The sequence below is a fragment of the Pseudopodoces humilis genome, chromosome 2, assembly GCF_049639895.1.
Source record: "Pseudopodoces humilis isolate 2021_Gansu_Grassland_sample_001 chromosome 2, ASM4963989v1, whole genome shotgun sequence".
In the NCBI taxonomy this organism is placed as follows: domain Eukaryota; kingdom Metazoa; phylum Chordata; class Aves; order Passeriformes; family Paridae; genus Pseudopodoces; species Pseudopodoces humilis.
In genome coordinates, this window is record NC_142201.1 from 101,465,140 (window position 1) to 101,477,857 (window position 12,718).

Consider the following 12,718-nt stretch of genomic DNA (forward strand, 5'->3'; position numbering starts at 1 on the left):
AGAAGGGAGAGATGAGGGAAGACTTGTTTTTATTTTTCACTTCCCTATTCTGATTTGTCAATAAATTAAATGAACTTTCCTCAGTTTGGTCTGGTTTGCTGATGGTGGTCATTTGTGAGTGATCTCTCAACCCACAAGCCTTTAACTCTTTCTCTTCCATGTCCAGTTGAGGAGGGGAGTGATAGAGTGGTTTCAGGGAGCACTTGGTGTCCAGCCAAGGCTAACCCCTCACACCTCCCAACTGTCTTTCCTCCTCAGATATGCTGCCCATATAGAAAAAACATGGTTCACATTAAAACAATACATTTATGAAATAACTCAAGAGTTCATTTTGATGCTTTACAATGTAGCTGATGATGATCTTCATTGCAGCCCTCAGCTGGCAATGATATAAGTGGGCATCATGAGCCCAGTCTCAGACAGTTACACTGAATTAGTATCATTAAGAGCTAAAGCATGTCATTAAACTCAGCATCAAAAAAATAAAAGACATGGAATTTTCCACTGTGGAAGCACATCTGTGGAGCAGTGGGACAGCTGGATCCCCTTGGTTTGGTACCTGGCACTAGCTTCCCTCTTCACCTGGGCTCTCATCCAGAAAACCAGGAGTGTGAGTATGGTAACTATTTGTGCCCTTCGTTATGTTATTTGATAATTTGATAGGTTAAGAATTTCAGAAAGTAAATCATCCTGCTTCCTCATTTTTAAAATTAGTTAAATACAAGTTACTTAGAATGATGCTAATATTTGTGTAATTACAGCTCAGCTACACCATTTCATCTATTAATTCAAGGAGTCATATGCAGTTAATGATCACATGACAATCATTTTGGTTTAAATGGTTAAAAAAACATAAGCAAAACAAGGTTACTAGTGTAGGGTATAAAAAAACACATTAGTATTATATAAGTAGATAAATGCAGAATGTTAAGAGAATGAGAGACAGAAACTACCCTGTTCTGTCACTCTGAGGGAGTACTAAACAACAGAAGTAAAGTCCTACTTAATACTGCACACTGTACAAGGCACTGAATGCAAGGTCACTGAAGTGATACAAATTACAGGATCAGTACTGCTGAGAGATAATGTTTTATTCACATGATTCACATTATTTCTTAAACTAATTTCCATGCACAAGCTAAGTGAGAGCCGTAATGCATGGCCAGAAGCAGCAACAGCCTTGTAAGACAACATGCAGTGTAACTGCGGAGAGGGCCCATAGCGGGCTGGAGGTCAGACTAAAGAGTTGACAGAAAGAAGAAGCCAGCAGGATTCCTGTGTGTCTGTGAGAAGAAGAGAAAGAATATAAAAGTAGAAGAAAACAAAAAACACCTTTGCTGTGAAAAACACCATGGAAAAACAGGATTTATCTGTATTTTGGATTTTTGGGGATGCTTTCTCAAAACTACTTCCACAAATGGACTTGAGGGGTGGTGTGATGATGGCCAATGAGATGGGATGCACTATGGGGTCAGAAGGGTATAAAAATGTTATGTATGAGCACAATAAAAAAAACTTGGAAGAAGTTTCTTAAGGATCTGCTTTGTGTTGTGTCTGCTCCAACTATGACATGTAACTACATCTTAAGAGGTGTATTCTTCATAACACCATAGAATTATAGAATCATAGAATCATTAAAGTTGGAAAAGACCTCCAAGACCATCAAGTCCAATCTTTAACTGAATACCACCATGTCTACTAAACCATATCAGAGTGTACCACATCTACTCATTTTCTGAACACTTCCACCACTTCCCTGTGCAGCCTGTTTCAATGATTTACAACCTGTTCTGTGATTAAATTTTTCCTAATATCCAGCTTGAACCTCCCTGGCACAACTTAAGACCATTTTCTCCTGTCCTATCACTGTTACTTGAGAGTAGAGACCAACCTAGCTACACCATCCTGTGAGGTAGTTGTAGAGAATGGTAACATCTCTGAGCCTTCTTTTCTCCAGGCCAAACATCTCCAAATTCCTCAGCCGTCCCTCATCAGACTTGAGCTGCAGACCCTTCCCCAGCTTTGTTGCCCTTCTGGACACATCCCATTAATGCCCTTCCTGAATTAAGGGGCCCAGAACTGAACACAAGATTAGAAATGTTGCCTCACCAGTGCTTAGTGCAGGGGACAGTCCTGCTGGCCATACTTTTTCTGACACAAGCCAGGTGATACTGGCTTTCTTGGCCATCTCTCTGGGCATGTGCTGGCTCATGTTCAGCTGCTGTAACCAGCACCCCCAGGTCCTTTTCCTGCTTTCCAGCCACTCTGCCCTAGCCTGTCCTGCAGGGGGTTTTTGTGACCAAAGGGTAGGACCTGGTAATTGACCTGGTTGAACCTCAGACCACTGGCCTCAGCCAATTGATCTAGCCTGTCCAGATCCCTCTTGCAGACCCTTCCTGTCCTCCGGCAGATTGTCGTTCCCACCCAACTTGGTGTTATCTGCAACTGACTGGGGGTACACTCATTCCCCTCATCCAGATTATTACAAAGGTATGAAACAGGGTTGTCCCCAATATTGAGCCCTGGGGACACCACTTTTGACCAGCTGCGAACTGGACTTAACACCACTCACCAGAACTCTCTGGGTTCTGCTATCCAGGCATTTTTTTACCTAGTGAGCAGTAAAGTGCTATGGACACTGTGGCAAAATAATTCTGAATTCTCCACCAACAGCATTGTGGCTAATGCATTGTCCACTGTTGCTAAGGTTGAATTGTGTCCTACAATGCCATGCTGTGTGATGGATCTTTTATAGAAATGTACCTTTGATTGCTACTGAGCTGCTTACTCAGTGGCAGTAATCTTGCAAGTTCAGTTGAAAAGAAAAAAAAGACAAAGACATTGATTCTGTACTTTGCAAGTCAAAGATAAAATCATACAAAACATTCCAGAAAATGAAGGTGGGGTGTAGGGGGTTTCACTGAAAAAATCTACTGAGAACAAGTAATTTGTATTGTCTTTACTGGTACTACCCTCACATTTTATGGCCTCGGTTCAAGTTTGGCAGTCCCATTATATATAAAATATTTTAACAGTCTAATAGTGATACAGTGTTTATCACAGTACTCTAGTCCATTGCATTAAAGCCAGACAACTAACCCATGGCATACTCTGTCTTTAAACACCCATTTGTGACAGCTTGGAGAAAAAAACCCATATCTTAAAATGTTTTAGTTCTTTTCTCAAAACTATACTTGCGCACAGTTTTTAGTTTCAAGGTACAAAACAAGCAGATAATCTCTCAGATAAATCAGAATTTTTCCCCAGATGTAAGTTAATTCACATGAAGCAGCTGTAAAAAATAATAAAATGCCACAGAAGTCAAAAGGAGACGAGGCCTTCTGTAACCAGGGGAGTGGACAGCCATTAAAGCAATACCTCAGGACATTGTAAAAAAACAGGTGTGGTGATAACTAAAACTGAAAAACAAAAAAGTGTCCCTTAAATTGGAAATACCAGCCTGTCCACACACACATGGCTGCTGATTATTCATTATGCAAAAGGGCAAGGCTTTCAAACTGATAGATTCAATGTACTGCAGACTGGCAGTCAAAGCTGCACAAAAAATACATAGTACATCAATCAATGGATTTTTGAAAAAATATTTGTGACACAGATAATAAAATATGCATATTGGCAATTGAACTAAATTAAATGAAATCTGTTTTAGCAGTTTTGCAAAATAGTTTTCCATCAGCTTGTCCCATAACTATGCCTGGAATCACATCAGAATGGTCACTTTACAGCTTTGTGCTACTGTATTCAGCATTTATTAGAGCAAATATATGTGACAACAATTAATGCACTTAGAAAAAAGATGTTTACAGAGATCTTTTGCACAGGCTGTGGCACCAAATCTCAAATGGCATCTCTGACCACCTCAGACATAATATATTTTTTTTAGAAATATGAAAACTTCTATTTCTTCTTCATTAAATATGGAAAAAAATATTCAAAGGTGTCTTCTTAATCAAAGCCTGATCCATGTAAGTTCTAATAACAGAAAGTTCTTAACGGTCCATATAAAGAATGATAGGCATGCTTATGCACAGGAACACTTTTTTTCCTATTTCTTTTATTTTCTCCCTTTGTGGCTCCACATTCTTCATCTTCCCCACTACTACTCCTCATATCATTATCACGCTCAGTCATCAGCAAACTTGCTGCATTACCTTCTATTACAGATGAACCAAGAGACACTAAAACATTTAAAGAGCAATCATGATAATAAAGCACAGGAAGAAAAAAGAAAAGCAGAGCAGAACTGTAATCCTTTATGCTTTTACTGGCTTTTCACTCTGCAAACAAGAGAACAGCTACTCCAGATCATCACACATCTATACTACCTGTTTATCAACAGGATAAATAATATGTGCTTTCTAACATGGAATGAGGGTTGTATTACTTAACCTTCTTAAATTTAGTGAGGAAACTTGAGATATGCCTGAATGTTACATACTAGGGAAACATGTTTTTTGATTAAATTCTTTTCTAAAGTTATTTTTAATGGCAATGCAAGGATGAGCATTCATTATCTCTCCCACAGCTATCTTGTAGTCTGGCATGTGTAAGTCATAACAGAGAAGAGATTCCAAAGAAATTAGCATCTTACTCTTCAAGCTGCTTATTAAACAGACAGTTCTCTTGATGTACTGCACTGCTTTTGCCCCTCTTCTATGCAGGTTTTTGAGAAGAGGAATCACAGTCATCTTCCTTGCTAGTCTATCTGTGGTAGGTGTTTGAGTATCTACATTGCAACACCTTTGCAACCAAATTCAGCAGTTATAATTTGGTTTACTGATTTTTTGTTGTTGTTATTTTACATCAAAGCTATTCTAGAAATCAGCACGCAAATTGTAGAGGAATAAATCTAGAGAGATTTTGTTCCCCCTGTAAATTCAAACATATTTTGAGTGGAGAAATCACCAAAAGGAGGATTTTCTTAATATAACTTAATTTCTCTTTATTCATTTTTAGTGTCCTGTAGCTAGGAAAGATAAAATGTTTCCCAAGTGAAGAGTCAGATCCTTTGGTGTTTCACAGAATTTTTACAAATTATTTTTCAAAACAGTTTTTTCTGTTAGGTAAGGAGAACAGAACTCTTTGACAGTGTGTCAGGGACTGAAGTGGTTCATGCCTTAAACATTGTTATGAAGAAGTTTTGCCCATTATAGCAAAAACTGTATAAAGAAGCTACAACCACAGAAGCCCACCTCTCCTTGAAGATGTCTGACTGGAATTTTGCACTGTGAGTTAAGCCACCTAGATAAGGGCAACATTATGTTCAATCATCTTAAGTCCAGGGAGAAACAAACAAGGCTGAGGGAAACGAATGCATCCACAAGAAATCCAAATACAGCAGAGAATCATCCCTGGCTGGGTTTGGGGTCGGGGAGACCACAGCCCACAGAGGCCAGGTTTATACAGACTCCCCCCCAACCAAGGTGGGAAGAGGAGGTTTTGGTTGTGTGTGTTACCTTGGTCAGAGGCAGTGAATATGCATCCTCCCTCACACAGACTGTCCCAGCTGTGAAACCTCCAACCCCACAGGCCACATCCATGGGACATTCATGTGAGAGGCAACTGGGGGGGTGTCATAATCCATCAAAGATCCCCAAAGTGCTCCCCAGAGGCCTTGCACCACAGGACTGCATGCGATGCAAAGTGATGCAATAGATCCAGAACCTGCCGCAAGAAACTGTGTCAAACTCCCCACCCTAGGGGAGGTACCTGGGCATTCCCAGCTTGTCTGAATGTATATGAATCCATTGGATTCTGTGTTTTTCAGGGGGGGACCTTCACCACTGAGAAGCTGGAGAGGATGAACAGAACATCATTGGGATTCACACAGTGGTGAATATTTTCTTTGATCTACCTCTGTCACTCTCTTTGTCCCCCCACCTATTTTCTATTTCTTTCTTTCTCCCACTCTCTCTCCTATTTACTATTAAATAAAACCCATATTATTGACTTTGGCATATGGTCAAGCAGAGGCATTTCTAATAACTCTAAAAATTGGACCATAATACAGTGACGGTGCAATAATTAAAGAGGTAAACTTATTATTAGAACAGATTATCATCAGCACTTCACATTTGCAATAGAAAGTTGCATTAAAAAGAGGAAGAATTCCATTGCAATGTAAGAATATAGATTTATCTAAAATATTGTCTAATAAAATGAGGGCAGTCTTTAATTTTATAAATTCCTGGGTTTGTTACAAAACATCCAAATCTTGAAATTATGTTGCAATTACACAAATTTTTTCAAGGTTTTTCTGTATGAAGAACTCGACTAGAACAGCTAACACAAAATAAGATAGATATTCTTGACTGGCATTTTGTGTGCAGATGTTAATTATAGACTATTTTTCTTATTCTGAAAAGGAGTGTCTGTGGAAAGTTCTCCAAGAATAACTGCTAAACTGAGCATATCAAACAAATTCTTCCATTTTGGGTTCTATGTGTTATTTACTGAAAACATTTCTACTACATTCAAGTTTAAAAGATAAAAAATATGGATAGCAGTCTTGTGGTCTTCTAACAAAGTACTTAACAGTATTTTTAAGAATACCATTGTTGAGCAAAGTACATAGAGGAAAAAGTGTATATGTTAAATAACTATATGTATTACAATCACTTTTCCATTAATTCTGTAAATGCTTTCAAAATACTGACATTTAATTGCTGATGTTTCCTGCAGCTGCATAAAGCAAGCAGAGAAACCATGGTATAGTCATTGCTGAATTAAAAGAAGGGAATGGGAAGAAAATATGAACTATACTAGAAAAAGTCAGAAAAATGTGGGGGAAGCAATCCTGTGCACTAGGAATTTGCTTCACTTGCAAGAGAAATGAAACAATGAACAGGAAAAAGTTAGTTTTTCATCACCCATCCTTTAATTTAATTCCATAATGCCATTTCTTAACATTCCCCACGTTTACAACTTTTCCACCACACTTGCCATATATTTAAATGTTAAATCAAGACAACATTTCCATCACTGTCTGACTAAATAGTAAAGCAGTCCTACTGAAATCAATGAACTTTTGTACATGCCTATAGCTATGATGTGCTGGGACACACAAAAAACTTTTCTGTTTTCAATGGGACAGTTTTGATTTAATTAAATGCACGTTATGGTACCAGTAATATATACTGGACATACATACATACATATATGTATAAAAAAAATTTAAAGAAATATTACTTGTGTTCTGTATACAATTTTCCCACATGAAAAACAAACTAAAAAGATTTTGCTGTGAAGAGCATCATGACATCCTACTTCCTTGCTCTCCATTAAAATAGCTGTTAGAGATTTTATTTATAAATTATCTTTCTTTATTGCTGCCCTCTAACAAAATATAGCCGACATTGCTGTTCTGGTTACCAAAAAAAAAAAAATAAAAAAAAAAATACTTGTGATACTTTTCTTGTTATAGAACTGCTTTACATCAGTGGTAATGCATTTTTAAGAAGTCATTGGAAACTACTCAGATACACTATTAACTGTCACAATGAGTAATTTTCGTTGATTCATAAATTTAAAGGGCCACTACACCATCTGTATATTTAACCAAAACCTCTCCCGGTCTGGTATAAAATAGTAACATAAAAGCTTTTGAAGGTCACCGTGTGACCCATCTCATGCTTTAGGTGGGATTCTGTCCAGTCCAGCTGTACAGACAGGCACAAGGAGTCACTGTGCCTTCTTTTGCCTTAAAACAGCGCGTCACCCTCACACGGTTTTTCTGTTAGCCGGAATATCCAAATGTTTGTTCCGTGATTTCACCCCTTTATCCCTACTTCCAGCCCGGGGGGCGGGGGTCCTGAGGGAAACGCACCAACAGGGAAAACGCTCTTCTTTGAGAAACTAAACCTTTTACTAACGAAAAGTTTATTCTGTTGCAACAAATGTCCTTGAGCTTATGAAGATGTCCCAGCTTAAAAACAAAGCAATGAATTAACCAAACGGGGAGAAGAGCTGCTGGATTCACCACAAGACAGCCCCCGGGATGCGCGGGGGCACTGCGGAGGCGGTAGAGGAAAGGGATGCTCCCGGAACCGCTGCCCGCCGAGGATCCCCTCCAGGGCGGGCGGGGAGGCGGCCTGGGCACATCCCCGCATCCAGCCCCGGCTCCTGCGCACCAAGCGGGGAGACGCCTCCTCGGATACGTTAAAAGTTTGGGGCGGCTCCGGGCTCGGAGGAGGTAGAGCAGGGCCGGTTAGTGGAGGAGCTCCGCGGGCGCTGAGCCCCCGGGCTGCCGGGCACCGCCCCACGCCGCCGCCGCCGCGGGAAGATGGCGAGACGCAGCCTGCGCCTGCTGCTCCTCGTCTGCGTGGGGGTCCTGAGCTGTAAGTGGCTGTCCCTGTCCCGCAGGGCGATCGCGAACCGGAGCCTCGGGCAGCTCCCCCGGCCCGCTACGGCGCTGCGCTGTGGGGGGACGGTCCCCGCCAAATGTGTGTGTGTGTGTATGCGTGTGTGTGTGCGTGTGTGTGTGTGTGTGTGTGTGTGTGTGTGTTTGTGTGTGTGTGTGTGTGTGCTGAGGGGGATGGCTCCTGGAGGTGTCGCTTCCCCTCCCTCAGCCCGCAGCGAGAGGAGCCAAGTCGCGTCTCCAAGAGCGGAACGCAGGCGAGCGCGTCCCCTCGCCAGGGACAGCCGGAGCTGTGTGCGCTGATTCCTTCCATGTGTCTGTCTCTTGTTTTCGCCCAGACGTAACCTGTTTAAGGCCGGCCTGCTTGAATTCAAGTCAGCGGCCGTCTGCCGCCGCGCAAACTTTAAGATGCGGGCTGCATAGTTTTTCCTATAGCCTTTACGAAGTGAATGAAGAAGGGGCGGGAGTGCTTTTTCTGTTGCCAGCACTGGATACTGCACCTTCGGAACAGACTTGAGCTTCCAGTATTTTTATGGTCCTAACTCCTTAAAAACAAAAAGGAGGGGTTGTAATAAGTTGGACAAAGATTCCCCAGTGAGAAAGCACGTATAAATAATAGGAAAAAGAAGATTGTGGGGCCATATACCTGCAGAGAACCACTGAATTAACACAGTGTTAGTAGTGCCAGTCGTGATAAGGCTGTCAATTTCAGATCACATCTTACAGTGATCCTGTTCTATGTCTTTTGTGTCTTTCTGATGTTTTTGGGAAAGGGCTGTACATGAAAATAGTGTTTTGAAAAGACTTATGTAGCACAGTCTTGCAATGAAATGACCACCTAGGACCAGCCCAGGATGGATTCTCAATCCACTGTAGACATGGAACATCCATGGTACTGATGCTGGGTATATTTTGAGGTTTACATTTAATTCCTTTTAATAGAACGTTGCCTAACAGAAGACTCTGTGTCTGTGAACTCCTTATTTAATTTTTTTTTCCCAGAGTTTTGCAGTGGAGGGACTTGGTTATGCATGTCTGATAGGTCACTGGCTTGGAAATTTTTCTTTTCCTCTCTTTTTTCTCCTACAAGACCTTATGAACAGCTAATGCAGAAATTCTCTTTCACACAGTAACTAAAAATAATAAACATGTTCAGTTTTTAAACTTAATTTCTTCTTAATTGCATGATATATCTGAGCAAGTGAAACTGCTGTGGTCTTTTTTGGTGACAGGTTTCAGTGTGTTCAGGCTGCTCAGCCTTCTGGTTAGTTGTCTGTTGGCAGTGCTGGCTTTGATTGCTAAGGAAATGATAGAAGGTGCAATACAGTGCATCAAAGTCTGGTGCCTACGTTGTTATCAGACTTGGAGATTTCTTCTCGGTGGTCTTTTTTTCTTTTCCTGTCCCAATTCCAAAGAAACACTAGGTGGAAAGGAAATTTACAAGCAAGGTGCTGATAAGAAGTCACTTCATGAAGAGAGTGACTTTAGGTGCATGGGTGCCTATTATTTGTGGGAGCCAGAGGAAACCCAGGCAGAAATTCAGGCAGTCAAAAGTCTGCTGCTGCTCCTGTGGCTGGAGTGTGTTCACATGAACAGTAAGTCTGAGTAATTCTGGTGTCCAAGTCAGACATATGGGCTGAGCAGTCTCTTCTGTGGGACCCACGTCTTCTGGAGATGGTGGGGAATGGGCAGAAATTGGTGAGGAAAAGGAAGTAGTGGTTGATACCTCATAAGCAGCATAGAGGTCAGCCTCTTCTCCGAGGCAGCCAGCAACATGGCAAGAGGACACAGCCTCAGGCTGAGTCAGGGGAGGTTCAGGTTGGACATCAGGAAGAATGTGGGAAAAGTTGTAAACCATCACTGGGATGGGCTCTCAGGGAGGTGGTAGAGTCACCATCCCTGGAAGTGTTCAAGAGACAACTGGACATGGCACTCAGTGCCCTGGTCTAGTTGTGAAGGTTGGACTCAATGACCTTAGAGGTCTTTTCCAGACGAAATGATTCTGCAGTTCTATGGTTATATTGAGGAGCAGGTGTCGAGAACTTTCTCTACAGCTGACCTGCAGAAATTAAAAGCTGTGTAAGTTGGTCACAGGGCATCAGCATGGCCAAGGTAGATGAGGTTTGGATTGCTTTTCATTGAAAACTTACTAAGAAATATTCATGACCTGCAGAAATTTCTGTGAGCTAATCTTCCCTTCACCTTTAATTTAAGGGTAAGTGAGGGTGCTGGGGGTCTTTAATCAATTTCTCTCTCAACATGAGCTTCTGGAACTGACATCTGAAAGTTGTAAAAAGTGCCACAGCATCTTGTGACTTGTGAGCTCTGTTGGCAAGAAAATATGTACAGAAATTATTGTTATTAACCATCATGGGAAGAGATAGTATGTACTGACCAAGTGGCCTTTCTGTGAAGCATCTAGGTGTGGTTTTTCTTAATATTAGTGCACATTGAAATTAGACTTCAGCTGGTGATGCTGGTAGCAAATGCAGTACAATGTGTGTATGTGAGGACAATGCAGAGGCAATAAATAGTAGTCTTACCTAAATATTTGATGGAGCTCACTGGGGTAGTTTGAGCAGCAGACAAGGTGATATTTTGTTTATTTCTTTATTTTGGCTTAAGAAAACCCCATTCCTATTCCTTAAAAATCTTTCACTCAGATACAGAGATTCTAGATCCCCAACTCTGACAAGAAATCATAGAGTATGACTGCACTGCTGTAGAAATTGACAGTGATGCTTTCTTGACTCTATGTGAAACACAACTGATGTACTCAAAATTAAGACTATTGTCAACCCTCAGTCTTCTGTTGAATCCTCTTTGTTTGCTGGATTGTCCTAGTAGGAACTGATTTCTAAATTAGGCCATATTTAGGTGAGATAGGAATTCTTAAATTTGTAAAAGTCTGTATTACTGTAGTAATATCTGTTCAACATAATGCTGTAAAGCAGACAGCCTGGTTTTGGAGGAGGAGTGGGGAAAGAGGCATCAATTGAACCATTCTCTTGCTGGTTTAGGTGAGAAGCAGTATTTTTTTGCTACAGGCTGCTCAAGGTTTATAAGCGTGCACAGACTCTTAGACACTACAACAGAAGTTGTAGGAGGAGAATAAACTGCTAATATATAAACAAACAAATGAAAACTAAGTACAAAAACCAATATTTGTTTCTAGTCTTCAGCCTAACATTTTTCATGTATGGCTTTGGTGAGACTGCAGAAGATATCCAGATGCTTCTAAAACTGATACAAATTTACATGGTGGGAAAGATTATTTGTGTCTTTAAAAGGGTTACATGCTTCTCTCAGCTTATTTAATAAGCTTTACAATTTCACCCTCTTGCTTAGGTCCTCAGGGCTCAAAAGAAACTGGCTGTGAGTTACTGGCATGTTTCTCAAAAATCATGGCTTTTGCTGCATTTCAGCAAGTCATGCTGTTTTCCTTAAACTTGGGCATGCTGCTTTGAAAGGGCTCTGCATTCCTGAGAGGGCTCAGCCAGAAGTGTTGCTGTTCTATCTCCCTCCTGTCTCTCTCCAGCAGAGAGGAGGCAGAGAGAGCTCTTCCTTGGCTGGCCCCATGGTATCATTCTTCTAGGTTGCTGGCCCCACAGACTACTGTTGGATGTGCAAAAGACAAAATGAGGGTGGCTGTCTCCCCTCACTGCATACAGGAGATAAGAAATATGCCTGGAAATGTTACATCAAGACAGTTGCAATTCCTTGTTTCTTTTTTAAGGTGGATGTATGCAAGAGGAGGACTTGCTTTTGTTTTTGCTTGGCCTCTGAGGTCCTCAGCTTTAAAGTTGCAACAATTCTTTATTCATGTTGTAGGATACATATTTCTGGTAATTGTGAATATCATAGGGCATCTGGTATTAATAATGAGACTTAAAACTACCACTGTGATTAGCAGATATAATTGAGCCTGGATGAGGTCTTCCCATTGGCTATTTAACTGAATTATACAAAGATATTTATGTGGTTATTTCCTGTGTTACACCTGTAATTCCTGCAGCAGCCTGTTTTGGTACCTGCCAGATTCTGCTTCAGAAACTGGCTGATGCCAGTGCAAATTATTTGAAGTAGTTGAAGTAGAAGCAGTTGAATTTTGACATCATCTTTTCAGATGGTTGATTTAGCAGAACACCTGGTTTCATCTTTCATGACCTAGAGCTACCAAACTTGTCTGTGTTCACTGGCTCCAAATGTTATTTGGGGTGTGTGCAGACCTGTTTTTAAAGAAGTGAACTAAACACATTACAGCAGGCACTTACCCTTCCTCCAAGGGTGCCCCAGTTGCTTTAGTTTCTTCTCAAGTGCTGGTGGTCACTAGGGAGAAGT

General features: G+C 41.0%; 1 protein-coding gene across 3 annotated transcripts in view; it reads left to right on the top strand.

Annotated features, from left to right (window-relative positions):
- The first annotated feature begins 8,150 nt into the window (after positions 1-8,150).
- Positions 8,151-12,718, top strand: part of JAM2 (junctional adhesion molecule 2) — a 46,439-nt gene continuing 41,871 nt past the window's right edge. Inside the window, exon 1 of one of the 3 annotated variants that reach the window (XM_014253640.2) lies at positions 8,151-8,357. In XM_014253640.2, the coding sequence (XP_014109115.1) occupies positions 8,303-8,357 (55 nt within the window). In that variant the 5' untranslated portion in view covers positions 8,151-8,302. The remainder of the gene's footprint in view (positions 8,358-12,718) is intronic. The other 2 variants (XM_088052059.1, XM_088052058.1) reach the window with 2 other exon arrangements.